General features: G+C 45.7%; 1 protein-coding gene across 4 annotated transcripts in view; it reads right to left on the minus strand.

The window, feature by feature from the left end:
• The window catches only part of Atp10b (ATPase phospholipid transporting 10B (putative)), a 289706-nt gene that overhangs the window by 28050 nt on the left and 235799 nt on the right, over window positions 1–25857 (minus strand). For 3 of the 4 annotated variants that reach the window (XR_015003547.2, XM_085694856.2, XM_048435992.3), the window contains 8 exons: window positions 23807–23934; window positions 22074–22326; window positions 20919–21157; window positions 10598–10786; window positions 8586–9186; window positions 6284–6393; window positions 4286–4412; window positions 923–1107 (listed from right to left, as the gene is read on the minus strand). Coding sequence is in view for 3 of the 4 variants with exons in the window: in XM_085694856.2 (XP_085550982.2) it covers window positions 923–1107; window positions 4286–4412; window positions 6284–6393; window positions 8586–9186; window positions 10598–10786; window positions 20919–21157; window positions 22074–22326; window positions 23807–23934 (1832 nt within the window). In the remaining variant the exon portion in view is untranslated. The remainder of the gene's footprint in view (window positions 1–922; window positions 1108–4285; window positions 4413–6283; window positions 6394–8585; window positions 9187–10597; window positions 10787–20918; window positions 21158–22073; window positions 22327–23806; window positions 23935–25857) is intronic. The other variant, XM_087910707.1, reaches the window with a different exon arrangement.

A 25857-nucleotide genomic window follows, 5' to 3' on the forward strand; every position in this document is an offset into this window, starting at 1 on the left:
TGAGAGGCCTAAATTCTCTCCCTCTCTCCCTCCCTTCTTCTCTCTCTCTCTCCTTCTCTCCCTCACCCCCCTTTTCTGCTAGCTTCTGACTCACCCCTCCCACAGTCTATCCTTGGTTGCTAGGTCCCTTTTGTCAGTACCCCTTGGGTACAAGTGCTCCTCTTGTCTCCACTGACTCTAGTCCCTGCTCCCTCTGAAGGGTACATCGCAGCACTCACTTTCCATACCCCTCACTTCACTTTCTACATTTGCACCAGGAAAAGAGAAGCTGCCTTCCTAACGCAAACATGTATGATAAGCAGGAAGACACTTCATTAGAAGTCACACGGCACACTCCCAGTTCCCTCGTTCTTTGGAAACCACAACCTACTCCAGGTGGAAATGACCGTTTTAGGACTTTGTTACTCTCTCTCTCTCTCTCTCTCTCTCTCTCCTAGCCCATCAAAAGCACCAGCTGAACTCATTATCTCTTAGAGTTCTGCTCCATGACACACAGATTGGTGCTGAAAATTTAAACTCTGAATATTTTCAGTTGAAGTGGGACTTTTCAATAGGTGGGTTAATCTTAACTGACAAGACACTAAAAAAAAATTGAGTCAACAGTGTGGCATATGTGGCTTGCACTAGCCTGGCAAGAGAGCAGAATTCTAGACTTGGGGTTTCCTAGACTAGCAGGGGGAAGCTGTCGGGCAAGAGAATGAGCCCTCCTGGCTTTCAGTGTCCTTACTGAAAGTAGGGAGACTAGAAGTTTCTGATAAGTAGCCACATCCAAGTAACCAGTTAACTATTTATGTGGATGGGTTATTGCATATGGGGCTGAATGTTTTCTGGATCCTTCCTTGGATCCTCTGAGATCCAGGATGCAGAGAGTTGGCTGAGGGGCTGCTGTGTATCTGAACACTCAGTCCCTCTTTGGCCTCACCTGATTCTCTGTGTTAATGGAGTACACGGTGTCAGTCTGATCCAGCAGTCTGCAGGAATAGGCGATATTGACTGCTGTCTCCTGTTTATCTCCTGTCAAAACCCAGAGCTGGATTCCAGCCTCCCGTAGTGCAGCGATGGTGTCTGGAACTCCTTCTTGGAGTCGGTCCTCAATCCCGGTGGCTCCTAGAAAGTCCAAAGACAGTTGGGAGCTCAGTTATGGCAAAGGCACGGCTACTTACTTTCTCAAAGCACTACACAGCTAGTCAGTTTTTTATCAAATATCTTCTTTATATTAGTCTGTGCACCCAGGATACATACAGCCACGAGCTAGATAAAGATGATCACTGTGCTGACTAATTTGATGTCAACTTGACATAATCTAAAGTCATTTGAGAGAAGGGAACGCCGTCTGAGAAAATGCTTCCATAAGATTGGGTTGTAGGTAGGCCTGTATAGCGTTTTTTAAACAGTGATTGATATAGGAGGATCCAGCCTGTCGTGGGTGGTGCCATCCCTGGGCTGCTGGTCCTGGGTTCTATAGGAAGGTGGGCTGAGCAAGCCATGATAAACAAGTCAGTAAGCAGCACCCCTCCATGGTCTCTGCATCAGCTGCTGCCTCCAGGGTCCGGTCCTGTTTGAGTTCTTGTCCTGACTTCCTTCAGGGATGAGCAGTTATGTGAGAATATAAGCCAAATAAACCTATTCTTCTCCAACTTGCTTCTGGTCATGGTGCTTCACTACAGCAATAGTGACCCTAATTAGGACATCTGGTACCTGCCCGGAACTCAAGTGCTTGGATGAAGGTTTGTAATTGAGCGACATGGCAAGGTGTGAGCGCTGTGTGAGCGGACCCTGAACTTCACCTCAAAAGTCAAGGAAGATTTTGCTGCTGAAAGTCCACTTTAGTTCAGCCCTGGAAGGCCAGTCACGGAGGTGAAGGCAGAGGAGTCTACGTGTGCACCAGCCTGGAGTTTCCAGTAGATGACAAAGGCAGAGGGAGTGTGAGAGGGAGGGGAGGGGCTTCTGGGTCATAGCAGGGCCTTGGTGTCTGATTTCTTCTGCAACAAAGAAAGCTATTTGAAAGTGTAAGTTAGGAAGGGGTGGGATCAGGTGTGTATTTTCAGATCATTCTAGAGAGTTGATGGGAGATGGGAGAGGCTGGATGAGAGGTTCTTAGAGGCTGAGCAAGAGTGCAGAGGAGACCTGGTGGTGGCCTGTAGGGACACAGGCCAATGGGTGTGGAAGAGATGGGGCAGGAACCTTTGCTCTGCAGCAGAACGCAGCAGATTTAATGGGGACTCAGGTTTTTTTGCTGCTATTATTGGAGAGAATTAGACATGCAGGTGCCATCATTTGTGGATGTTCTCAATCTTTGCCTCAACTCTGATGAATTCATACCCAGATATTAAAGAGTTGCTAAGTGCTTAAGCAAAACTCCACCTGCATTTAAAATGAGATTCGTTTCGGGCCATAGACTAATGGCTACCCATTTCACTTAGAGCCGAAGCATCGGCTTTGTTTTGTTGAATAATCAAGAGTGGTTAAAAAGTTGGCAGAGCAGTTACATTGGCTGCCGATTGAGAAATCAGCTCATGTTTTGAGACTTTGTGTGAAGGCCAGGGAACATTTTTGATGATCACAGGACATCTGCCACCAAGTCACATTTCCCAGCCCTTGAGGCGACAAAAGGGCCCCGTCTCTTGTCAATGGTGCCTGTTTTGTATTTCAGGTACAAACATACAGCAAACAACTTGATGAACAGGGATGACTTAAGTATCATCTTTGTGAGGGTTAGCCTGCTAGGTGAGCTGCTGAAGTCGATTTATAGCGCAGCGAGGCTGTGTGAGGGAGGGCCGAGGAGAAACACATTTATTTGTGTGAAAGGGAAAATGAAACGGAAAGACCGCGAAAGCCTCTTCCAGCAAGGGGAGCTGACTGACTCCCGCAAGTGAGTTCCTTGCCAGATCCAGCTGATGAACGCTTTCTGCAGCTGAGACTTGTTGCCACCTTGAAGCTAAAGACGTGTCCAGGATGTGAAAGAGTGGCGGGAATCCCACGTGGGGTGACTGCCTGCGGCCTTGCCTGGCAGGTAGAATATTCTGGACTAGCTACCTTCTGGTTCTTGTAAGAACAATTCCTGCGTCCAGCTTTAGAAGTGCTAGGGCTCATGAGGCATCATGCACAGGCGTCTGCAGCCAGGACAAAGAACAAGAGGCTGACGGTGCCAGAGAGTAAGAATCTCTTTTTCTGTTTGAAGGCTCTTCAACTAATCTTGCTGCTACCTTTTAGCTGTACAGGCCTCACCATCTCATAGCAATGAAAGATGGCTTTCGGCTCAATGGCCAGTGCACATCCCTGATTCTTTCTTGTGTGTCTTTCTAGGGGGGGGTTGGGAAAGATACCCTGTACCTAAATCCCTCCTGCTGCTGCTCTTTCATCCCAGTGACCTCAGAGTGATTGAGACAGGGACATCTTTCCCTAGGCAGGAAATTCATCTTCTGAAGCTAAGCTTCCAAATTTCAGCTTGCGATGCTATTCTTCCTACAGACATCCAGTCCGTCTCTGAGCCAACCTCAGCATCTCTCAGCTTCTCCCTTGCTCATCAATCTACTTCGTAGATGGTGGTAGCTCTGGCGATTTTTACTAAAGTATCCCTTAAAGGTTTAGCATATGATTTACATGGCACATCATAAACTGGCCTCCTCTGACCTTGTGTACCTCCTATCAGTTCTCCCCTGTATTCTGTGTTCCAGCTAAAACAGATCTCTGTATTTCTCTCTCCTCAGATCTCACTTCCTGCCTTTCATTTAGCCCCTTCATTCTGTCATGAATGGCCTCCTCTTTTCCTGAGTAGCGTATCATTGTTTCCAATTATCAGCCTTGCCAGACCCTCTTGGGTCTCAACGTGAGGTTGAAACCTCCTATTTTGTCTTCCATCCCTAAATCTTCTGGCCCAGGTCTTATCACTCGCTGGTGATGACATGACTTGCCTAACCGTGCCGACTAGATTCTGAACTGTGGGAAGGTGGAGGTGTGGTCGGCATTTCTCGCTGGAGCTGTAAAGCCTAGCATGCTACACGGTCCACACAGCAGGCATGCAACAAATATTTGAATGGGAAAAGGAGTTTTCTGTAGAGGATGAAGCCAAACTTATAAGCTTCTTCCAGCAGGAAGTCTGGGAAGGCTCTCCGGATATCCCCAGGAAGCCAGTCTGGTTGTAGGCATATCATAATTATGCCAGATATCTGAAGACACCCAGGGATGGCTCCTGATTGGAGTCAAATTGTAGCAGTATCTGAGTCCTGGCCAAGAGCTCCTTTCCTAATGTTTAGCATTCCCCTAACGGCTTATTTTCAGCTACCGAGTAGGGTGAGGTGATTCTCCAGGTGCTGGGCTGTCTCCATCAGGAGTTCCTCTCTGTTGTCCAGGGATGCCTCCGCCTCACGCCGGAAACTGGCCCACCTCTGAAAGTCCTCTTCATTTACAACCTATAAAACAGGAAGAGGATTATTAGTAACCTTGAGTGGATACACAAATGGAGCCCCCCATTCTTCCTGAGGTGCTGGGCCTCCTATATATTGGCTTGGACTTCGCAGAATTGGGGGCAAATGATATTATGAATGCATACATTGATGAAAGAGTAATCCTTGTGTTCCATGACCACCAAACATCTGCTGAGTCCCTACAGGGCTCTGGAGATGAAGGACAAAAGCAAGGTCTCAGGATGCCACAGATTAGATGCTGGTGGAGGGTGAGATATTTTAGTCAGGTAAGTGATTTAAATGGATAAACCATGCAGGCAACAAAAAGGATGATGCTATAGGGTCTGTTGGGGTTGTTGGATAGTAAGGTCTTCTTGACAGGGAGCATGCAAGGTAAGATGCAAGCAGTCTATGCAACAGTAGAGAGCCTGTGCCCAGAATATTGGACAGCGTAAATTAGAGTTGATGTGTTATTATATAACAAAAGAGGATGTAGCATTTTGGGGGGTAGGGAGATAGGACAGTTCCTGCAGAAGCTAAGGTGATGAGTTGGAGTGTGTGTGAATATGATCAAAATACACCCCTTGGAATGCCCAAGAAATTAATAAAAATATTTTAAAAGGAACAAATCCTGGGAATCACAAGGAGGAACAAATACAAAGGCTGTGGCTTTGATCCCACTCCTGATCCGTTAATGTAAAAGCTGATGGAGGAGTCTAGTAAAGTGGAAGGATCAGACACGAGGCTGGAAAGATAACCATAGCAATGTTTTCCACAACTCGTAGAACACTCCACCAGGCATGCTGTTGAGCATACAGAGATGCTATGTCTTTCTCCTTTGGAGGGCCATGGCACTTTTGAATTACCATGTTTATATGTCTGCATTCTCTTTATAAGCGAATAATTCTTTTGCATAAGCATCAAATATTCACTGAATCCCTCTGTATGGCACATACAGAAAATCAAGAGACACATGTCTTCTTTGTTTGTTTGTTTTGAGACAGGCTCTCAGGATGTAACCTTGGCTGGCTTGGAATTCATAGAGATCTATTGACCTGGGTGCTAGAATTAAAGGCATGCACCACTCAACCTGACCATAGGAAGGTCTTCTACATTTGAGAAATGTATAGTCTGTAACAGGAGACAAAATAGACAAAGACTTATGGAAAGCAGACAATGGTAAGGGTATAATTATAGTACCTAGAGGATGTTATAAGCTGTTGTTGCTGTCCTAAAGACACATCGGAAGGTGGTGGGATGGGCACCAGATGGCTGGTTTTAAAGTGAGTACATTTAATCTCTGTTCTGTACTAAGCAACTTGAACTGTATGAGCAGTCCTGGGAGTGTGAAGAGGAGAAACTACTTGTAGTCACCTTGAAATACATGAGCATCATGGCGTTCCTACTAGACAGTACACACCTCATCAGATGACCCGGCTCTGTAGTTCAAAAGCCCCTGTTTCATAGGACCTGCAAAGTCAAGTATCTGAGAACAAGAGTGGGTAACCTTTATGGCTACATCTGGGGGCAAGAGTAAAACAATAGCTAGTGATGGGGATCGGAGGCAAGAGCAGAACACAGCGGAATACATCCCCGTGGCCCTCATCACAAAGATCAACTGCTACATAATTATATGGATCTGTGTCGTTCCATGAAGACTCAGATTCTCAACAGAAACCAGCAAGCTAGAGGTTTTCATGTGAACACACATACACATGCTCCACACACACACAACATCCCCACATACACACACACTGTACATATCACTCTCACTACCCTCCCCATACCACATACACCCCCCCCCCCACACACACTGGGGTGAAGGTCATTCAGCCATTGCTGACATCTGGAGCATGCTTGCAGGGATCTATCCTTACCTTCTTAGCAATGCACAGGGTTCGAAGGCCATCTCTTGCATATAAGTCCAGATGTTTTTGGGTCCGGGCTTGGATTCTTTTCAGTTTCTTCTCCACATCAATATCACCCGCTGTCAAAGAGTTATTGTTTCCCATGAAGCCATGGGCCACTGTTCAGGGAGCTTTGCCCTCAATGCCCCGAACCTTCCCAGGTCACCACACCAGCCTTAAAGAAGGAGCTTCCCCTTCCCAGCCCTCCCTAGGAGGTCTTGTGATGACAGGCTGCCCTGGAGAATGATAATTTTAAGAGTCCCCCCACTGTCTGCTCCTTATGGTTTTTCTTTAAAAGCCTGGCTGGGAAAAGAGCTACTTGAGGAAGGGAGGTGATCGAAGAAATTGTTCCAATACATTGCCTTACAAGAGAACTACCTACAGAGTTAAAACAAAGCTATCCTTCAGGGGAGGGCCAGGGGCTGGGAGTTTCAGTCTCCCTTGTTACCCAAGGTGTGATTTTAGTTGCCCATCTTGCCTGCAGAGCCAACCAACTTTGCAAACTCTTCTCTGGCAACTCAGACAATCCATCATCCTTTCTGTCATCTACTTTAATTCTTGTCAAGCTGAATCTCAAGACAGCTGCAAACCTGGATCTCATTAGCGGGGTTCTTCAGCACTTTCGCTTTGCTGACTTAGGCTTTCTCTCAATATGAGGGACGGTGTTAGAAGAAAAAAAAATTAACTTTTGCATTTTTCTGTAACTTTAGGGTAAAAAAAAATACCTCAATGCCTTGTTCAGAGTCCCTGTGTTAAAGTTTCACATAGCGCATTTCTTCCTGAAGTCACTTGTATTTTTTCCTCTATTAGACGGTAAGACTATTTTCAGGCTGCGCTAGCTCAGGAGGGACAGGACCAATGACAGTGTCACTTCCTTTTTCTAAGCTGTGACAGGCATCACTCACCTACCACAACACTGTAAACCTGAGCAAGGCAGCCTCCAGAATCTCTTACTGCCGCTGGACAGAGGTTTTAGAGGGATCCTGGGTAGCAAATAGAATTTGAACACCTCACTTCTTCCTTTGTACAATGCAAAGGTAAAAACATAATTTCTAACAGTGATCTCACCAAGTATAAGGAAGTCCAATCAGTCTATTTCATACAATATAAGCATCCTTTCAAATATTATTGCCTCATTGTTCAGAATAAGCACGGCCTTAAAGCATCAGAATAAGCATGGTCTTAAAGTATACAATGCCCAGTTGAAGGCTATTTACAATGTTTTATCTTCAAAAACATCCTTTTTGAAGCTCACTACGTGTGAGTCCCTGGGGTTTTACCACCTAGGTTGCTAGGAACCTCAGAGTCCAACTGAATGCTCAAACATCCCGAGTTCACTAAACTTGATGTGATTTTGCCTCTCCCTTTCAAAGCTTCGCTTCTTTCTTAATGCGGTAACATTGACTGTGTTTTTTATTGGCAGGATCTCCAACCCATTTTGCAATCAACCGGGGAAGGAATAAACAAACATCTCCAGGGTAGCAAGTCTCTGTTGCCCAGAGACAGAGTACTATGGCTTCCTTGACTCAGAAACCCTGAATCCACTTGTCTGCCAGAGTCTAGGGATGAAGCGAGCTAATTAGCTCCCTCTCATTCTAAACACTAATCAGTCCCCATGAACCTCTTGGCCGTGATCCACAGCTGATAATGCAGGAGGCTCTGGGCTGCCTGGGCAATTCTGAAGCTTGGCTGGGATCTGCTATCCTGGGAGAATCATAACCCTATCACTGTCGTCTTCTTGTTAGCAACCAGGATGCGGCTGCACACTAATTCACGCTTCTCTGAAATTGGACGCTGACATGCAGGGACTTTGGCACGTTTTCCTGGCTCTGTGCAAGTTTATGAAAATCTATCCCGGTGTGCGGGGGTGGGAACTGGGGGACGCGATAATAAAGAGAGACACTTGAGCGACCAAGGTGTGCTCTACGGTAGGACTCAGGGGCGTTTGGGTAGAAAGGCCCGGGGTGTGGATATGGATAATAAATAGCATAATGACTGTGGAAATCTGAAAACTGGGAAAAGTGAAAGGTAAAGTGGTTTCTCATAAGGAAGCCGTCATCAAGTCTTGAAGGCACTAATGAACACCCCAATTCTCTAGATTGGGGTGATGGAAAATTCAGTGTGTTCTAAGGACTTATTTTGAGAGTCTCATGGACCCGGGATCCTCCTGGTACATGCTGGACTTGTAACTCTGGTTCTCCCTCACCATTCCACACTGCCTCTGGGACTATAGCATCTGCGTCCCTGGGCCTGACAAGGCGGGTGGACTCACCACAGGATGGATCTTCTAGCAGGTCCATGATAACGGAGTCAGCACCCTTGGTGTAGACGATGATCTCACTCGTCAGTGGGTGCCTCACCACTACTGACATTCTCTTCCGGACAGAGTCAAATCCCAGGGTGAAGAGAAGCTCAAAGGTGAGGGAGATGCCCTGGGGCAGACGCACAGTCACCTGCTCAGGTGTCCTAGACACCAGGGTGAAACTATAGGCACGCGCCGCAAGCACCAGAGCTGCCTCGTCGGGGCTCTCGGCCTCGTAACAGAGCTCCGGTTCATCTAGGCTGAGAGCTGGGGCCTCCAGCCCCTCCTCCAGAGAAGCCCCCGACCCAGACCCCAAGATGTCACCCTGCTCCCAAGTGCTGCTCCTGTAGCCACCATCCGTGGAACAGTCTCCACTACACACAGATACGTCATCTTTGTCATCGGAGTCTGTGGTGGGCATGTTGGGCCCCAGGCTCTCTCCTAGGTCTGGGTCAGAGGGGGCGGTGGAGGAGAAGGATTGGCTGAGGCTCAAAATCTTCAGCCTCTGGAACAGGTGTTGGATCTTTTCCAAGGATGAACCCAGAGCCTTGTTGGAGGGTGGAGCGGTAACCTGTGGTTGAACGAGGAAAGTACAAGGTGACTCTGAGCACTCTGGACATCTTTCACAGAATATGAAGGCCATTTTGCAATCAGTGGATCACTTGGGTCTTCTGCAGCCAGAAGACCCATATGTTCGGTGAACCTCAGCCTACCCACTCATAGAAAGAGGGTGATAAGTCAGATGGTTCCTTCTAGGCCTGACATTCTAGGTATGGCCAGTGCTCACAGTCTCCTAGTTTCTGAGCATCCCCCCTATGGCTATGCTGGAAAGAATTAAAGGAGATTAAAATGAGACACTCAAGAGTACACACTCTCTCACAGATTGTTGTATGCTGAGCTGCTTTCTATTAGTGTGAATTGTCACCTTCAATCTTCCCTGAAATTCGAAGGGCTACCATCAGTATGGGTGTGAGACCCAGGCACCCAGAGGGTGGATAAGTTTGCCATGATAGTCCAGTGTCTTGGTAATAGAGCCGAGACTCTGAGTCCGGGTCCAGGCATTTGCTCGGAGCTATATGCTAGCGGAAGCCTTCTCATTAGCTTGAAAACTGAAGTTGGATGCTAGCTTTTCCAAAATAGTTCTTCTCAAAAATAGCTACTGATAATAGCTATTTTGCTTTATATAATGCTTCCTGTCTCCTATGTGTCACTGAAAATGCTTGATCAGGAGGTGATGTTTCTGAGTGGTTTGAAACCTGGGCATAATGAGAGGAAGGTATAGTATATTGAATTCTGTTTTCTTGGTTTTATAATCACAAGTTGCACCAAATCATTATACTTATCAGTGACTTGTAGGAAGCTTGGTTGGGTCTGTGGATTACTGAAGACCCAACTACCCTCGGTAGATTTCATTGTTTAACTTCATATAGATGACCACATGCCTTTATTATTTCTAAGAAAAGAACATAACACACAACACAAGCTAATTAATTTTAATCCCCATACAAAAACAGATGCAGGTATGATATGGTATTATTGGGAACCATAATAGAGCCACACAGATAATTCTATATTAATCATACCTCCTTAGATAGCAAAACCTCAGACTCTGCTTGTTAAATCCAAAAATATCCCACACCACGTTTCAGGGTTGTAAGGATTAGATGTTATGTAGGTAAAGTGTTTAGCATGGGATGGCACACAGTCAACGACTCAATAAATATTTGCTCATTATCTGCCTTACATGTGATAGGTTGGAAGTCACACAAACAGCTGGTGTGTAACTTTTCCCCTTTAATTGACAAAGAGGGGAACAGACCTAGGAAGACCACATGGCTGATCCGGGTTTCGCAGAGGTGGACTGATGATGCATAGTTGGCACCGAAGGGTCATGTCTTTTGGATCAGGGGTTTTCTTTTCCTACTTGCCTTTATACTTTTCTCTCTCCCTTGCCCGCAATCCCAGCCATCATTTGTTCTTACCCTTTTCCTGGGCTCAGTGGTTGTGGACACCATGACAGAGTTGCAGATAGTCAGGGCAAGGAAGAAGTCAGCGATGGAGGCAGTGGTAGAATGGGAAGGCTGGGCAAGTCTGCTGTCTGAGGTCTCCAGCCACAGGGCAGCCTCCCTCACCTTGCTCAGGAGGTTTTTATCTGGAGTCACATCTTTTTCCTGGAAGGAAAAAAGTCCAAGTGAGATCTTTTCCTGAAAGGACTGGGAAGGGAGGTCCCTCCCAGCAGGCTCTGCGTGTCTAGGATAAAGATAACTCCATCTTCCCCGCTGTCTTGCATCCAACACATTCTTCCCTTTCACTGGATGGATCATTGCTTGTGTTTTTGTTCTAGTCCTCATTGTTAATCAGCTCCATGGAACCATCAGCTGCCAGGCGCTGCCATTTCTTCCCATCTAGCATCTCCTCCGACTTGCTCCCTACTCCTCTTGCGTACAGTCTGGCTTGGAGCCTCCAACTCTCAACTTTGTATTTTTTGCACCCACTTTAGACCAGTATCCCTGCCTTTCTGCTCTTCCTTTCGCTCTTCACGTGCACATCACCTACCCAAGGCATTACTTTCTTCCTGCAACTTTTGACTCTCAGAAAGATCTCTAGATCACCGCTGCTCACATCATCAGCTCCTCCTGCGTCTACATTCTTTCGCATGCACATCTCCAGGATTTTCTCTCAGCAGACCCTAGGGGTCCCTATTGCATTTCGGACACTCAGTTTCCTTCTGTGACTCTGGTGACACCTGCTAGATTAAGAATCCTCTCCTACCTTTTAGAGTCCCTCCTAGATCTGAATGCCCACAGAAGTGCCACCTGCCCATTAGAGTTTCTCTAACTCACCAAAAACTTTTCCAAACCACAAAAGCAAATTCTACTCTGGGACTGCCCACGGGTACCAAGCACGTAAGAAGAGTCAGGGAAGTAGGCCAAGGCATAGCTGAGGTCATTATGGGATGGAAGGTGCTGTTGACCTGTCAAGCCATACTAAATAGTACTGCCAGCTTTGCTTAGCAAATGCTCCAAGGATTTTGCCAAGAATCCTGACTCTTCGAGAGAGAGCAGAGATGATAAGTGACCTGTTTTCTCTTTTCCTTACTTTTTTTACTTTCTGAACTGAGGCTGATCCATAACTTTCCAATTTTTTATATTTTTTTTTGTCAAACTTTCCATTTGATCTGTCACTCTGAAATACGGGCCATCCATCTTCTCTGCATTTGAATATTGTGCTTCTAAAAGTAGCTCACATTTATGAAGTGTTTTCTACCTCCCCAAGTCTAGGACTCCACAGATTGTCCCACGTCTATGTCGAGATGAATGTAATCCAGTCTTAACCAAAGCCCAGAGATGTGGACTGATTTGATCACTGGTTCTTAGCAAGATAGGGTGAAGCCCAAATCACAGGTGAGATCCCTGTACAAAAGGTGAAGCATCTTCTGTCCAGGGCTTGTGGCACAGGGATTACATTAGTACTCCTTCCAAAGTTTTGGAGCCAAAGTAGCCAACACCATCCAAACATGGAGCCCATTTCTCATAAGAGCGAGAGCTCTTATCCATGTAGTATTTCATATGACCCCAGTACACCCGCCATCTCAATGTATCCCTGCTATTAGTATTGATATTTTCTGGGTGCTGTTTTAAAAGAGGAAACTGCCTCGCAAAATTTAGTGCCTCACCTAAAGAGGGAAGTATTTAGTACTTCCTTAGTTGATTCTTGGTAGTTTGACTCTAGAATATATATATATATTCGAGACAGGGTTTCTCTGTAGCTGTGAAGCCTGTCCTGGAACTAGCTCTTATATACCAGGCTGACCTCAAACTCACAGAGATCTGCCTGCCTCTACCCTCTGAGTGTTAGGATTGAAGGCATGCACTACCACCACCTGGCTAGAATATTCCTTTCTTTCATTCCTATACCACATAATACATCCTCCATGAGAAGGAAGAGGCCTTTGGGACTTCGTGAAAGTTGGATGGAGCCTTTAATGTCTGGCACGCCAGATACAATAGACTGGCTTGCCTATCAAACCCCGCCTTCTCAGCAGTTTCAGAGACCATGGAAGTGTTTCTCTTCCTGAAAAATAATAGATGCTCCACATCATGGGTTGATCACACATGATCACACAGCCAGAATCGCTTAGCAGGCTCTTGTTTCTTGATTAGGTACTCTTGAGTCTGCAAGCGTCATGAGGATAGAGGCTTGTCTCTGATGTGTCCCCAGTGCCTGTAGGTTATGGACATGCAGAATATTGAGTGGCTCCTTTCTAGAGCACGCTGTTTTTGTCCACTGCTGATGTACTCTTAACTCTTTTTTTTTCATTTTTATTTAGTTTTTGAGTGTTTGTGAATATCTGTGGGTACTGTGAGCAGAGGTCAGAGGACAGCTTCTGAAAGTCATTTCTCTCTTTCCACCATGTGGCTCCCAAGAATCGAACTTAGGCCGTCAGGGTGGGTGGCAGGCAACTTTACCTGCTGCACCATCTCATTGGCCCTTAACACTTCTTTGTTAAAACTGTTCTTGACTACATTTCCACTTGATCACATGGCAGTGTATTATGAAAGGCTTCTGAAGGTGCTGGGAGAAGATGTCAATCAACTTTTGCCTGGTCACTGTGTCTGTCTGTCCAGCCAATTTCTTCAGGGTGCTCTGTGCTCTGGCCCACTGTTTTTCTGTGTGGTGTGTGAGCATTTGGGAACTCGTCCCTCAAAATACATAGAAAAAGGCAGTTCCTTCCCCAGTGCCTGGCAACTCTGAAAAGAAATACAATGTATGGCAACCACTTATGGGTGTTTCACGCTAGAGCTCTGTGGTATCCAGGCTCTCAGCTGGTTGGCTTTCCCTCTATTGTTAGTCATCTGAAGCAAACAAATCTTGTGTGTGCTCAGGGCCCACAGGAAGGGAAGCTGTTATCATTAGATTATCTTTGCTGATAACAGGTACCTTTGCTAAGTACCCTCTTTATATCATCTGCCTCAGCTGCTGTCACTTTCTGTTTTGACTGTGAGGCGAAAGTGGCTCATTAAAAGGAAATAACTTGTCCGAGGTCTCCAGTCCTGTGCCAGGATCCTGACTCTCATTCTTGTTGATTTACAAGCCTGGACTCTTAAATGTCTTACTGGTGCTTTCCAAACTGGGTTTGAATTCAGGCCACCTGGAATGTGTCCGGGCACCTGCATTTGTAACTAGCTCACAGGAAGGGCTTGTGCTGCTGGTTCAAGAGCAACGTTTGAACAGCAGAAGTGTGTACTGTACAGTAGCCCAGTGATTGACTGCCTCTCCTTTTTGACTGGGATGTTTTCCCACTCTGAAGTCTGGGGAAAGTAGGCAGCCTCCATTCTGCTATTCTCCTTGCTGGTGTGTGTGTGTGTGTGTGTGTGTGTGTGTGTGTGTGTATGCTCACACATGCATATGTGTGGAGGTCAGAGGTCCTCCTAGATGAGTGTCTTCCTCAATTTTTAAGGTTTTAAAAAAAACCTTAATTTTTGAGACAGGGCTTTAACTGAACACGGAGCTCACTGAGTGGCTAGGCTGGTTTGGATACGTGATAAGAAGCCACTCAACTCGCACTGTTACTCACTGGGGATGGCAGCTTCTCAATACAGATGTCCGTTAAGCCAGTGGAAGACAGACATAGGTGTCTTGGCCCCTAGCTTGCAAGTAACCCTTTTGTGGCATGGCTCCTCTTGTGATTCCACCTTCCTTACTTCTACAACTTGCACTTTCTTTCCCAGTTGCAGGTGAGCACCTCCAAATGCTCTGCCTTGCTCCCACAGATCTGCAACAACTTGCGTTCTTTACCTGCTCCTCATTAGCTGACGGGCACTGCTTAAATTTCCCTGGTTGTCTTGAGCTTCACCAGGAAGCTCTCCAGAAGCTGGAAAGAAGATGGTGCTGCCCTCTACTTATCTCTTCGAACACATCTGTACCTACTGTCCCAGAAATAGTCATCTGTATCCCACTTGCTCCTTCATTAGGCTGTAAATCCCCAAATCCAGGGACCACTGCCCTATGAGACTTCGTATCCCCACTGTCTAGCTACGTATCCACCCTGAATAGATGTTAGCTAATGTTGAAAGATCACCTGACCAAATGAATGAAAGGCTATTTTTTAAAAATGCTGACAGTTGCCACACATACAGTGGACAGAGCATGGAGGAAGCAGATTTGCTGCTGGGGGACACGAGAAATGGTATAACATCTTAGAAACAGTTAATAGACTTAGGAATGCACCAACACTCCAAATTAGCAATTATGCTCTAAAAATAAATACCTTAAAAAGCCTGCCACACACAGAAGCTCAAGACAGTTCAACTCTTCAACACGCTCCAATAGCCACTAAAAAAGAATGAGGTTGCTCTGTGCTGAATTTATACATGTGTGCCTGCACATAGGAAACACTCTCCAGGATTTCTTCTTCTTATTATTTTTTAACTAGCAAAGTCGGGGCTGGGGAAATGGCTCAGTGATTAATGTGCTTTCTCTTTAAGTGTGAAGACTGCAGTTCAGATCTCTAACTCTCATGTAAACACTAGGTGGACTTGTCAGATAGACAAGGAACCCCCAGAGCAAGCTGCCTAACTAGAGTCGTCATAATGGCGAGCTCTGTGTTTGATTGACAGACCCTACTGCAATGAGTAAGGTAAAAGAGTGATTGAATAGGATTTCTGACAATGACCTTGGGTCTCCACATGTACTTATACAAACACATAGAGAGACATACGCATGCACAGTCATGTGGACACACACGTGTACACCTGCATATGAACACAGGCACACACATGAAAATAGAATAAAGGCAAAGTCCAAAAGTTCTCTGGTCAAAGCATGCATGTGTATGTATGTGTGTGTGTATGTGTGTATGTGTGTATGTGTGTGTGTGTGTTCCATAGAAGGTTCTGTGTAGGGAGGTTCCCCTGGAAAGGTTATGCAGGCCTCTGAGCAAGGGGGATGAAGGACAGCACCAGGTGGCCTTTGATCCCCTTTTAATACCTAACCATATGTTATATTGGTATCAACAGCACGCAAACAGGCTTTTCTGGTTGCTGGGAAAGGAAGGCTGAATTCTTTTTTTTTTTTTTTTTTTTTAGGTGGTGATCTATGTGTCCCAGGGTTTCAATATTGATGATATTTAGTTTGGATGAAGAACCAGGAAAACCTAAATATTCACCCAGATTGTTAAAACAAGCTACATGGAAGTAGAAGGAAAATTTGCTGTGGCTACCTAAGAAGGACTTTTCTGACAGTTCTCTCCCTTTCATTTGGGCGCCTAGGGGTTAAGGACAGTACTGCCCCATGTAGTCACATACTTGCAGAAAGATTATGTGTCTGCCTGATGAAATCAGGATACTTATCTAACCTCTCAGAGGCAGCAGCCATGTTGGCTGCTCTGCCAATGTGTAGGAAGAGTCAGAGTGTTTTATAGAGGAATCATTAAGAAAGAAGCTGCCCTAGGCACCTCCTTCAGTTGCTTCTACTGCATTCTCTCTGGAGGTGTCAGGGAAGGGGACACACCCACAGAAGTGCTGGAAGTGCCTGGAGAGGCCCAGGGCAGCTCCACCCCACGACTAGGAAGATGTTCCTTGGTTTAATGATTTTTGGAAAACGTGCAGGTGGCTCTTGGACACTGCTTAAATCTTGGCTGCTTTCAGAGCAGGGCAAAAGGCACTTTATTTTCCATCTGTCAGTGCTATTAAATATTGGCTGGGCATGTGCCAATTTCATAAGTATATTACCCACCTTAAAACCACAGTTTTATAGCAGGCAATTAGGAGATAATCACTGGTGCTGCTTTGTGTTTGGTAACTAAAGAAAACAAACAAGCAAACCCAGGTTTGATTGTTGCTGCTACTATTGAGTCTTGCTTTATTTGGTTTGCACCCAAGGGCCAGAAAAACCAATAGCTGGCCCTTAAGGAGCTTGGTAGACAGCTGTCAAGTCCTGGTATCTTGGGAGTTTCTGAGTCAAAGCCCTGACTCAGTTTCAAAGGGAAGGTAGAGAAGGGGGGGTTCCTAGAGGTGCTTATGCCTGGCTAGATGCTGGACGGCAGGCGGAGGAAGGCACCAAGAAGGGTGGAAAAGGCTTGCATGTTAAACAAGCCTCAATCCTTCATAAATGGATGGAGGTAGACCTCTGGAGAACTACCAGGCCTCTAGGGTGATCTTTTAAAACCTGACGACAGCCAGCGCAGGATCAGAGGCCAGTGAGCATCTTAAAAAATACTTATTTAATCTTAAGTGCATAAGTGTTTTGCCTGCATGTATGTATGCGTACCATGTGTGCTGTGCCCGCAGTGGGCAGAGGGCATTAGGTTCCCAGGAGCAGGAGTTACAGGCAGCTGTGAGTCATCATATGGATGCTGGGAACCGAACCTGCGTCCTCTACAAGGGCAGTAAGTGTTCTTAACCATGGAGTCATCTCTTCAGCTCCAGCAAGCAACTTTTGAGACAGCACAAACCTCTCCCTTCAGTCAAGGCTTCAAGTGTGTATCTGAGCCACATGAGTACTGTTTTAGTGGGGAAGCAGGGGATGTCAGAGGTCTGTCTAGAGAGATTCTCAGTCTGGCCTGCATCTAGAGTCACTAGAAATTATTAAGTTCACATCCCTAGACAACATGTAGTAGATTCTCAGGGGAGAAAGTTCAATATTATATAAAACACATTTTTTGTACACGATGTAAAATAAGAAAACAGCTTTTCTTTAGAAAGGTCACTTAAAATACATACTAGTCTGTCGCTTAGCATTTGTGATGAACCAGAATTGTCCTTATTTGAATGAAAGGGACGGCTATGTTTCCAGTTCATTCGACTTGCCGAGTGTCAAATAAACTCATCTGGAGTGGAGTTGAGATGGAGACCTGGGCCTGGGTGTGCTTGATTTAAAGCTGGAAGGGATCTTGAGGTCAGCACAAGCATTGTGTTATTTGATTTTGAAAAACATTCAGGTAACATTTTATGTAAAGGAGTAACCACACACTGCATATTAGCAAGCCAAACTGCATAGTTGCAAACCTACCTTGTCAGACTTCCAGTCCAGCCCCCTCCTGAACAATTACCCAAAGACGGTGTGTTACTAATCCCAGGTCCTTGACTCCTCTGTGCCTTTCTTAGCTATTCATAGAGAGAACGTATCACTGCCTGTACTATCCACACTATAAACAGTGAGTCTTAATTCCATAACCACTTTCCCTCTTGCTCAGGGAAGAACTTAGAACTTGTTTTTGACACTGCCAGCCAGGGCAGAGCACTGACCATAGCCTAGGTTCTGGAGACAGTTTGGGGTTAGTACGTCCCACCCACTGCCATCAGCTGAGGGCCCTCCAGCAAATTTATACTCGCTTGAAGGGTTTTTTTGTGCCCAGGAATTTGAGATCATCTTGGATAAAATAAGTTAAGATGAAAATGTCTAAAAATGAAATCTCTACTGCCTGGTTCTGGGATCCTGCGATTTGTGAGGCTAAGCGAGGGGCAGGGAATCGTCATGGTGTCTACCTCAATGCTGCCCAAAAGCTTCCAATTTCCCTCCTTGTGTCCTTGGCAGTGTGGACACCTATTATTAGGCACAGACAATGCCTGTCATACTAGAACTGTGAAATGCCAAAAGACATATAGAATGGGTCCGATGAGACTGAAAAAAATATTCACAGAAAAATTTAGGAGAAGAGCATTCCATTCAGTGTGAGAATTAAAGAAGGGAAAGATATGATCATGTACGCTTCCTACTGTTCTGTTCTGGCATAACACGGAAAGGGAATAATAAAGCCTGTGATTGTCTTACAGAGCATCTGTGGGTCCCTTCTCCTGCATGTCTGTAAGGAGCACTAGTCCTTAATAAGCTTCCTTGACGTATCTTACTTCCTGTCCCATGTTGTGAACCGAGATAAGGCCAGAGCAGAAACACAGCTCTGCCCTCACCCCTGAGTTAGAGATGTAGCCACCCAGAACACAGGCTCACAGCACCCCTGCTTTGTCACGGTTTGAGAACACAGCTCCGGTTAGGAGACCCGGACAGCAGCACAGAGAATGGTCTCCATAGTTTGTTAGGTTAAAAGGAAAACCCAGCCATATACAATCGATATATACCATGACTGAAAAGTGTTTTACACACACACACACACACACACACACACACACACACACACACACACACACACATGCACACACCACAATGTGTGTGTTGCCAGAAATTAAAATTTTAATGAAAACTGACTTGAAATTTGATGGAGGAAAGTTAACTGTCTATGTGTTACTTTCATTCGTTAATAAAGAAACTGCCTTGGCTTTTGATAGGACAACAGCTTAGACAGGTGGAGTAGACAGAACAGAATGCTGGGAGGAAGAAGGCAATGAGGCAGTTGCCATGACTCTCCTCTCCGAGACAGCTGCAGGTTAGAATCCTCCTGGTAAGCCACCACCTCGTGGTGCTACACAGATTATTAGAAATGGGTTAGATCAATATGTAAGAGTTAGCTAATAAGAGGCTACAGATAATGGGCCAAGCAGTGTTTAAAAGAATACAGTTTTTGTGTAATTATTCAGGGGTAAAGCTAGCTGGGAGGCGGGTGGCGGGAAGTGGCCCACTGCTCCTACTACAGAAATCTTCCTTTTCTAATAGCATAATAGCACTTTTATTGCCTCTGCTTTGAGATGGCTGTGGTTGCCTATGGCATTTTATTTTTTAAATTTGATCAAAGATTTATTTTATTCTTATATTTGTGTGCATGTGGGTGCAGGTGCCCACAGAGGTTAGAGGAGATGTCAGATCCCCTGCATCTGGAGGCACAGGTGGCTTGTTGTGTGCCAGGGACAGAACTCTGGTCCTCTATGAGCAGCCAGCGCTCTTAACTGCTTAGCCATCTCTGCAGTCCCACCCTGTGGCATTTTCTACAATTTGGGAGTATGTGTAGAGGAAGGAATAAAGCAGGACTCAGAAGGCTCTGGCTTTGGCCTTGACCCAAGGAAGTGCTGTGTAATGTGGAGGAATGAAATCAGAATCTTCATTTGCTAACTAGATATTTAGCAATGGCTTTGAAGGAATCAAATGTGGATGATGCGGGAGAATTGTCTGTATTCTGTCAATCATATTTTAATAAAACGCTGATTGGCCAGGCAGGAAGCATAGGCAGGTCAACCAGACAGGAAGTAGAGGCGGAGCAATGAGAATAGAATAAGGCTACGGAGGAGGAAGGTCCCTCCGCCACTCCTGCGCAGACCACTGAAGAGGCAACATGTAACTTGCCCAGCTGAGAAAGGTATGGAGCCATGTGCTAACATAGATAATGATAATGGATTAATGTAAATTACAAGGACTAATAAGGAGCCTGATCTGATGGGCCAATCAGTTTATAACCTTATGGAGTCCTGTGTGTAATTTCTCTTTGGGATTTGCCGGCTGTTGGGGTACCGGGGGGGGGGGGGACGGAAACCCCAACAAGCCGGCCCTCATGCTACATGTGGAAGGACAAAAGACCGACCAAAGACGAACTCTTACATTGGAACTATGGGACTAACCTAAGGGGAGGAAGCAGCCTGGCAATTTGGATAGTTATTTTTCACTTCCCAACTCTTTCAAATTCCTTTTTAATTACTACTCAAATATTTTCTTTCTTCTTTCTTCAAATGCACCGAGCTTTAAAGGCATATCTTTTGTCTTTTTAGCTTATGGAAGTGCAGACATAACAAATATTTCTTGTTTCTTTTAGCTGTGTAATTGGAAAAGTACGCACAAGGAGGAGGCTGCTGGCCCTCAGCTGTGATCATGACCAATGAGGTAGGGAGGGGCTCTGGGGAGCTGAGGACTGATCCAGCCTATGCGGTAAGGATTTCTTAACTCAAGCGAATTATTGCTATGAGGAAACACTGGATTAGAACAGGGAATATTGCTAATTCCATTTTCAGAAGAGGAGAAAATAAGACAGAATTCTCAATTTCCAAAGGCTGCACATTTAGAACTAACAAGAATTGTGTATGCTGACAAAATAGTTACGGTTCCACATGGGACTGAAAGGGGCCATCTAGAGAGCCCTCCAGGCTTTATACGTCTTTAAAAATATAATTGCTGGGTCTCATGTAGCCCAAGATGACCTCAGACTCACTATGTCGAAAGTGCTGGAATTACAGGTGTGCAGTATCTTACTTGGTTTGTGAGGTGCTGGGATGGAACAGAGGTCTCACACTTTCAATCAAGCTACACCCCAAACCTCCAGCTAATAAGAACTTATAGAGGCTCTGATATATTCTAGAACCTTCTCTCGCATCTTCTTTGTATAATTTGGTTATGATTTAATGAATAAAGGTAGGGACTTACTATTGAGCTGCTGAAGGCCACCGGTGGCTGTGAGGGCTCCCAGCGTCCCACAGACCTTTGCCGAGAGTGGCTCTGGATGGGGACCCGGGCACTCTGGGACCTCCTCAGAGGCTGGGTACCTCCTTGGCTTCTCATTGTTGCTGGGTCCTGGGACCATCTAGGTGGGAAGGACAGACATTGGTATTGGGTCCACTCCTCACCATCTGAGTCCAGCTCCTTTGGCATCTCCAGTCGCTTGGCTGCAAGAAAGGGATCTTGTCACATCTCGGCTGAGCTGTAGTTAGGGGTGGTGCTGGACTTCAGGGGTTGGAGTGGAACACAGGAGAGGTCTATGGAAAGCTGAAACTGGGCTGCTAAGCCTGGAGAAAGTTATATGGGCTTGTGTTTTGATTTACAACCTGTACCTTCAGTGCCTTAATTAGAAGTGTTAAGGAAGTAACCATCTCAGGATCGTTTTGAAGATTTTAGTAATGTAATATGTGGGAGTGACGAGTTAAGCGAGCTGCTTGGAAGTAACAGCTGTTATATTATTAAAAAGAAATACGAAGCTCCCGTGTAAATGGTGAGTGATTGCCATAGCAAAGGGGATAGGGCTATCTATAATATCTCTTCCTCCTCTCTATCTTGTGTGTGCATGTGTGTGCGTGTGTGTGTGCGTGTGTGTGTGCATGTGTGTGTGCATGTGTGTGTGTGTGCATGTGTGTGCATGTGTGTGTGTGTGTGTGCATGTGTGCGTGCGTGTGTGTGTGTGTGTGTGTGTGTGTGTGTACTAATACAATTCTACTTTAGACTACAAAACGTAGTCCAACCATCCAACCATCGTATACTTCACATTCTAAACCAAAACACTGATTTGGTGAAACCTAAGGCATTTGTTCACAAGGAAAGCATTTTCTGAATGTGTCAAATTCAGCCCTGGGCCTAGATCTAGAGCTGTCCTGACCCAGGACTAGGGTTGCAGGATATATCCTAAGCCTTGGCTTTGTAACTGATATACAGTTGGGATACTTTTCCTCTTAGCCCATCCTTGATGTGTACATACTGTGCTGTATGGAGGGGTGGCACAACCTGCCAAAGTGTTACAGAAATGCTGTGGGGAGTCAGGAGAGTGTCCTTGTCATCCTGAGAGGGCAGGGTGCTTGTGGGCTCTCATACCATTTTCTTGGTGACAATATTCGCGGCCCACAATCGTACAACGCCGGAACACCATCTTGTTTTCCGTCAGTGTCCCTGTTTTGTCAGAGAAGATGTACTGGATCTGGCCCAGGTCCTCGGTAATGTTGAGGGCTCGACATTGAATGGACAAATCAGTTTCTTCATCATAAAGGTCAAGGTCGTTATGAAGGAGGTACACTTGCCCAAGCTTTACCAGCTCAATGGACACGTACAAGGAGATGGGGATCAACACCTGCGGGGAGATGGATTCACATTGTGTCAGAACCCAGCTTGAGCCCTGCTCCCAGACCCTCATGAGTGGACAGCAGAGGCATTTGATAGAAAGCTGAGGAGAGCACATAGCATGACTTTTCCTGAGAAATTAAAAGTTAGTGGTGTCAGGACTCCCTTGGAATTCTTGGTGGGAGGGAGTATGAAGTGGAGATACGCCTCTTCATTCTGTAGTGTCTGGGGTGGGAGGCAGGCAGGCATCACTCGCTGTTTACTGGCAGAGTGATGGAGTACATGAATTTCAGCACCACTCTCGAGAGACCTCCGAGCCCTCAGATCTCTGCGAATTGGAGGGTCACAGGCACCTTTGCAGGTGCTCGGGCCTTTTGCTGATTGTGTTCACTAGTCCAGTGCCAGATATTCACCAGCTCTTGCTTTTGTAGGACACTGTTTCAAGTCTTGGAAATGGGTGCTCTTAGAACAAAGCTGGCCTTAAAGAACTCACTCATAGTCTAGTGACAATATATAGACATGTCAATATATAGGATGTGGCTGTCTCATGAAATGAGTAAAGGACATCAGAAAGAACAGCGAGTCATAGACTGGGTGGATTTTCATTTCCATGACCTTTGGGCAGAGATTGGAAAGATGAGGGTGTGAGGATCACATTGGGAGGGGAATTCTGGGAAGTGGGAGGGGTTTGGGTGTTCAGAAAACGACAGCAGGTATGGCACAGGAAGAATGGAGGAGGAGAGCTCTAGGAGGTGAGGTGGGGGTCAAGGTCCAGGTCGTTTAAAGCCCCGCTGGCTTCCATAAGGACTTTGGATTTGATTCGGAGCAGACACGAGTTACCAGCAGGGTTCACGCAGAGAAGAGGTGTGTTTTGATTTCCCTTTAGGAAGGATCAAACTGCGCCAATGAATGGAAGGTTGAAAACAGTTCACCAGTCAGGAACAGAGGTCTAAAGGACAGGGGCTGTAGGCGGGACTTCAGCAAATGAAACGACAACTTCTCACTTTTCATCAGCCGCGTTTCTTTATAGAGCCCAACTATTTAAAGAAAAGCAGCCCTTCCTCTCTTACTACACAGTTTGTAGGTCTTGACTATGTTTTTCTCATTACTTTGTTCTTCTCCATCTCTATCTATCGAATTCTGTCCAATGCTAGAACACTAACTTGTGCATTTACTCTGTCTCCAGCCAGCACTTAGGACTGGAGAGCCCTTGGTAACTCTCTGTGCTATTTACCCTCCCTTATTCTTGAATTTTAGGGTTTTTACTATGCTGTGTCTGGCAAAGGGACATACATGGGTGACTTGCAATCTCACTCTCAACCTTCTGCTACTGCTCTCTAAGGGGCTGTCCTGACATTACCAATGTGAATACTTGGCAAGCATACCAGGAAGCAATAACTATCTTTCTATGTTGTCCTTATTACTTCTTTCTGGGGCTAGCACTTAGTTTTCTTTGTTCTCCAAAGCTTTAGAGGCCAGAGAGCGCTTACCTGAAGCAGGATGATCATTGTGAGAAACATATAGAAGCCTCCAAGAGCAAGGGAAAGGAAGTTCCCATCAGCATCTGGCACATCAAAGGGAGGATGCTCTTCAAAGGTCCTATTCCAGAGACCATGTCCTGAGGAGAAACAAAACTAGGTGTGAGACTAAGTCTTTACTTAGTCTTAAGTTGTCTAGGTACCCATGACCTGGACACAGGAGGGTTTTTGAAAATCCCATTCTTATTCCCCATGCCATGCTGCTCCTGCTCCCTGTCTTTTCCTTTAGTGTGGCAGTGATTCTTCGTGTACTCAGCTCTTCACGGTTCAGCCCCTTGAATCCCTTGATAGAATGATGGACACGAAGTCTGTTTTTACGGGGAGTGATTAATATGAAGATTACCAATATTTTGGTGGAGTCTTATCACATAGGAGTTTAGTAGAATGTATACTGTTCAGTTTTATTGTAAGAAGTGTGTGGCTGGGTAGTCTTGACACACCTGCCTTCCCGTTTTCCTACTATCTACTCATTCTTTCATCGATTCATCTACCTAATTACCAATCTTTTCCCACTCTTCCCTCCTACACCCAATAATTACTAATCGGATCAGTGTTGGTTTTCATTCTTGAGAAATCCCCACTAAGGAAAGGACTCTGATTAAAGGGCCCTGAGCGGGTGTGTGCTAGAGCATGGAGGAGCACGGTCTGCTGGGAGAGAACACAGAACTCACAGCACATGCACACTGAACTCCGTGTTCCCTTATTTGCTGAAGGGGTGACAACACCCATTATCACAGGATAAGGCTAGATGGGCTGCATCCAGCACCTGCTACAGATGCATCTGAGTGTGGACGTCCTTGTCCGTTAATTAGTTATAGCTAACCTATGGGGTTATTGTGAAACTAGAACAATCCATTGTGTTTATTACTGTGCTGACTACTTTTGTGTCATGTTTAATCAAGGAAGAAGGAACCGCAACTGATAAGATTCCCCTACCAGGTTGGCCTGTGGACAAATCTGTGGTACATTTTCTTCGTTGATGTGGAAGGGACTAGCTTACGGAGGTGATGCCACCCCTGAGCAGGTAGTCCTGGATGGTATAAGAGAGCAGGTGAGTGAGCCACGAGGAAGGTGCCAGGGAGCAACATTCTCCCATGGCTTCTCTTTCAGCTACTGCCTCTAGATTTCTGCCCTGTTTTCCCTCAGTGATGGACTGTGATGTAGAGTAAATCCTCACTAAAAAAATTCTTAGCTTCAAGGCAGGAACCTTAGAGAATAAGAACCATAAGATGTCATCCTGCCCCAAGACCCCTCCTCCCAGGCTCGACCAAATTCTTCACAGTCACTTCAGAAGAAACAGGTATTACAGATTTGATATAATTTGATGGTGATAGTATACAGCAGAAGACATGTGCAGAGAAGGGGGCCTAAAATGAGAAAGCAGAGAAGCTGCAAGGTAAACCAGAGGTCACAGGGGGCCTGGAGCCTTGGCAAGTGTGTGTGTTTGAAGGAGGGCCTGGTGGACAAAGCAAAAAGACACACATTGTTATCAAACCAAAGGAACCCTGGAATCATACTTGTTGTGGGAGGACTTTCTCCTCTTCAAAGTCTATGCTTTAATGAGGGGGCCAGAGAGTCCTGTTTCATAAAAGTTGCTATTTGCAATAGAGAATTTGCCTTCCTCCTCCATTAATGTTCTCTCTTTATCATTTTCGAGAACTTGTAAAGCCAATTCTGGGCACCTTATCTATGTGTGGCTGTGTAATCATTAACTTATTTTGTTTTTTTTTTTTTTTTGGTCTGGAGACATAGTGATCTTAAATAAACTTTCAGTTCTGGCATGCCTAAAAACTCTATTCAACATGGAGGCATAGTTCCTGCAGTCACGTGGGCAGGGTTGGAGTGGCTGTGTCCTTCCTGTGATCTCCTTGATCTTCCTGGACTGCCCTTCCAGCCGTGACTCACCCATTTACGCAAAGCTGCAAGACTCGCCTGTGAGGTACATTAAGTATAAACTCCTGGCCACCTTGAGACGAGTCCCAGGGTCCTCACTACGTGGACAG

The sequence above is a fragment of the Myodes glareolus genome, chromosome 9 (genome assembly GCF_982192425.1).
Source record: "Myodes glareolus chromosome 9, mMyoGla1.1, whole genome shotgun sequence".
NCBI classification, from domain to species: Eukaryota; Metazoa; Chordata; class Mammalia; order Rodentia; family Cricetidae; genus Myodes; species Myodes glareolus.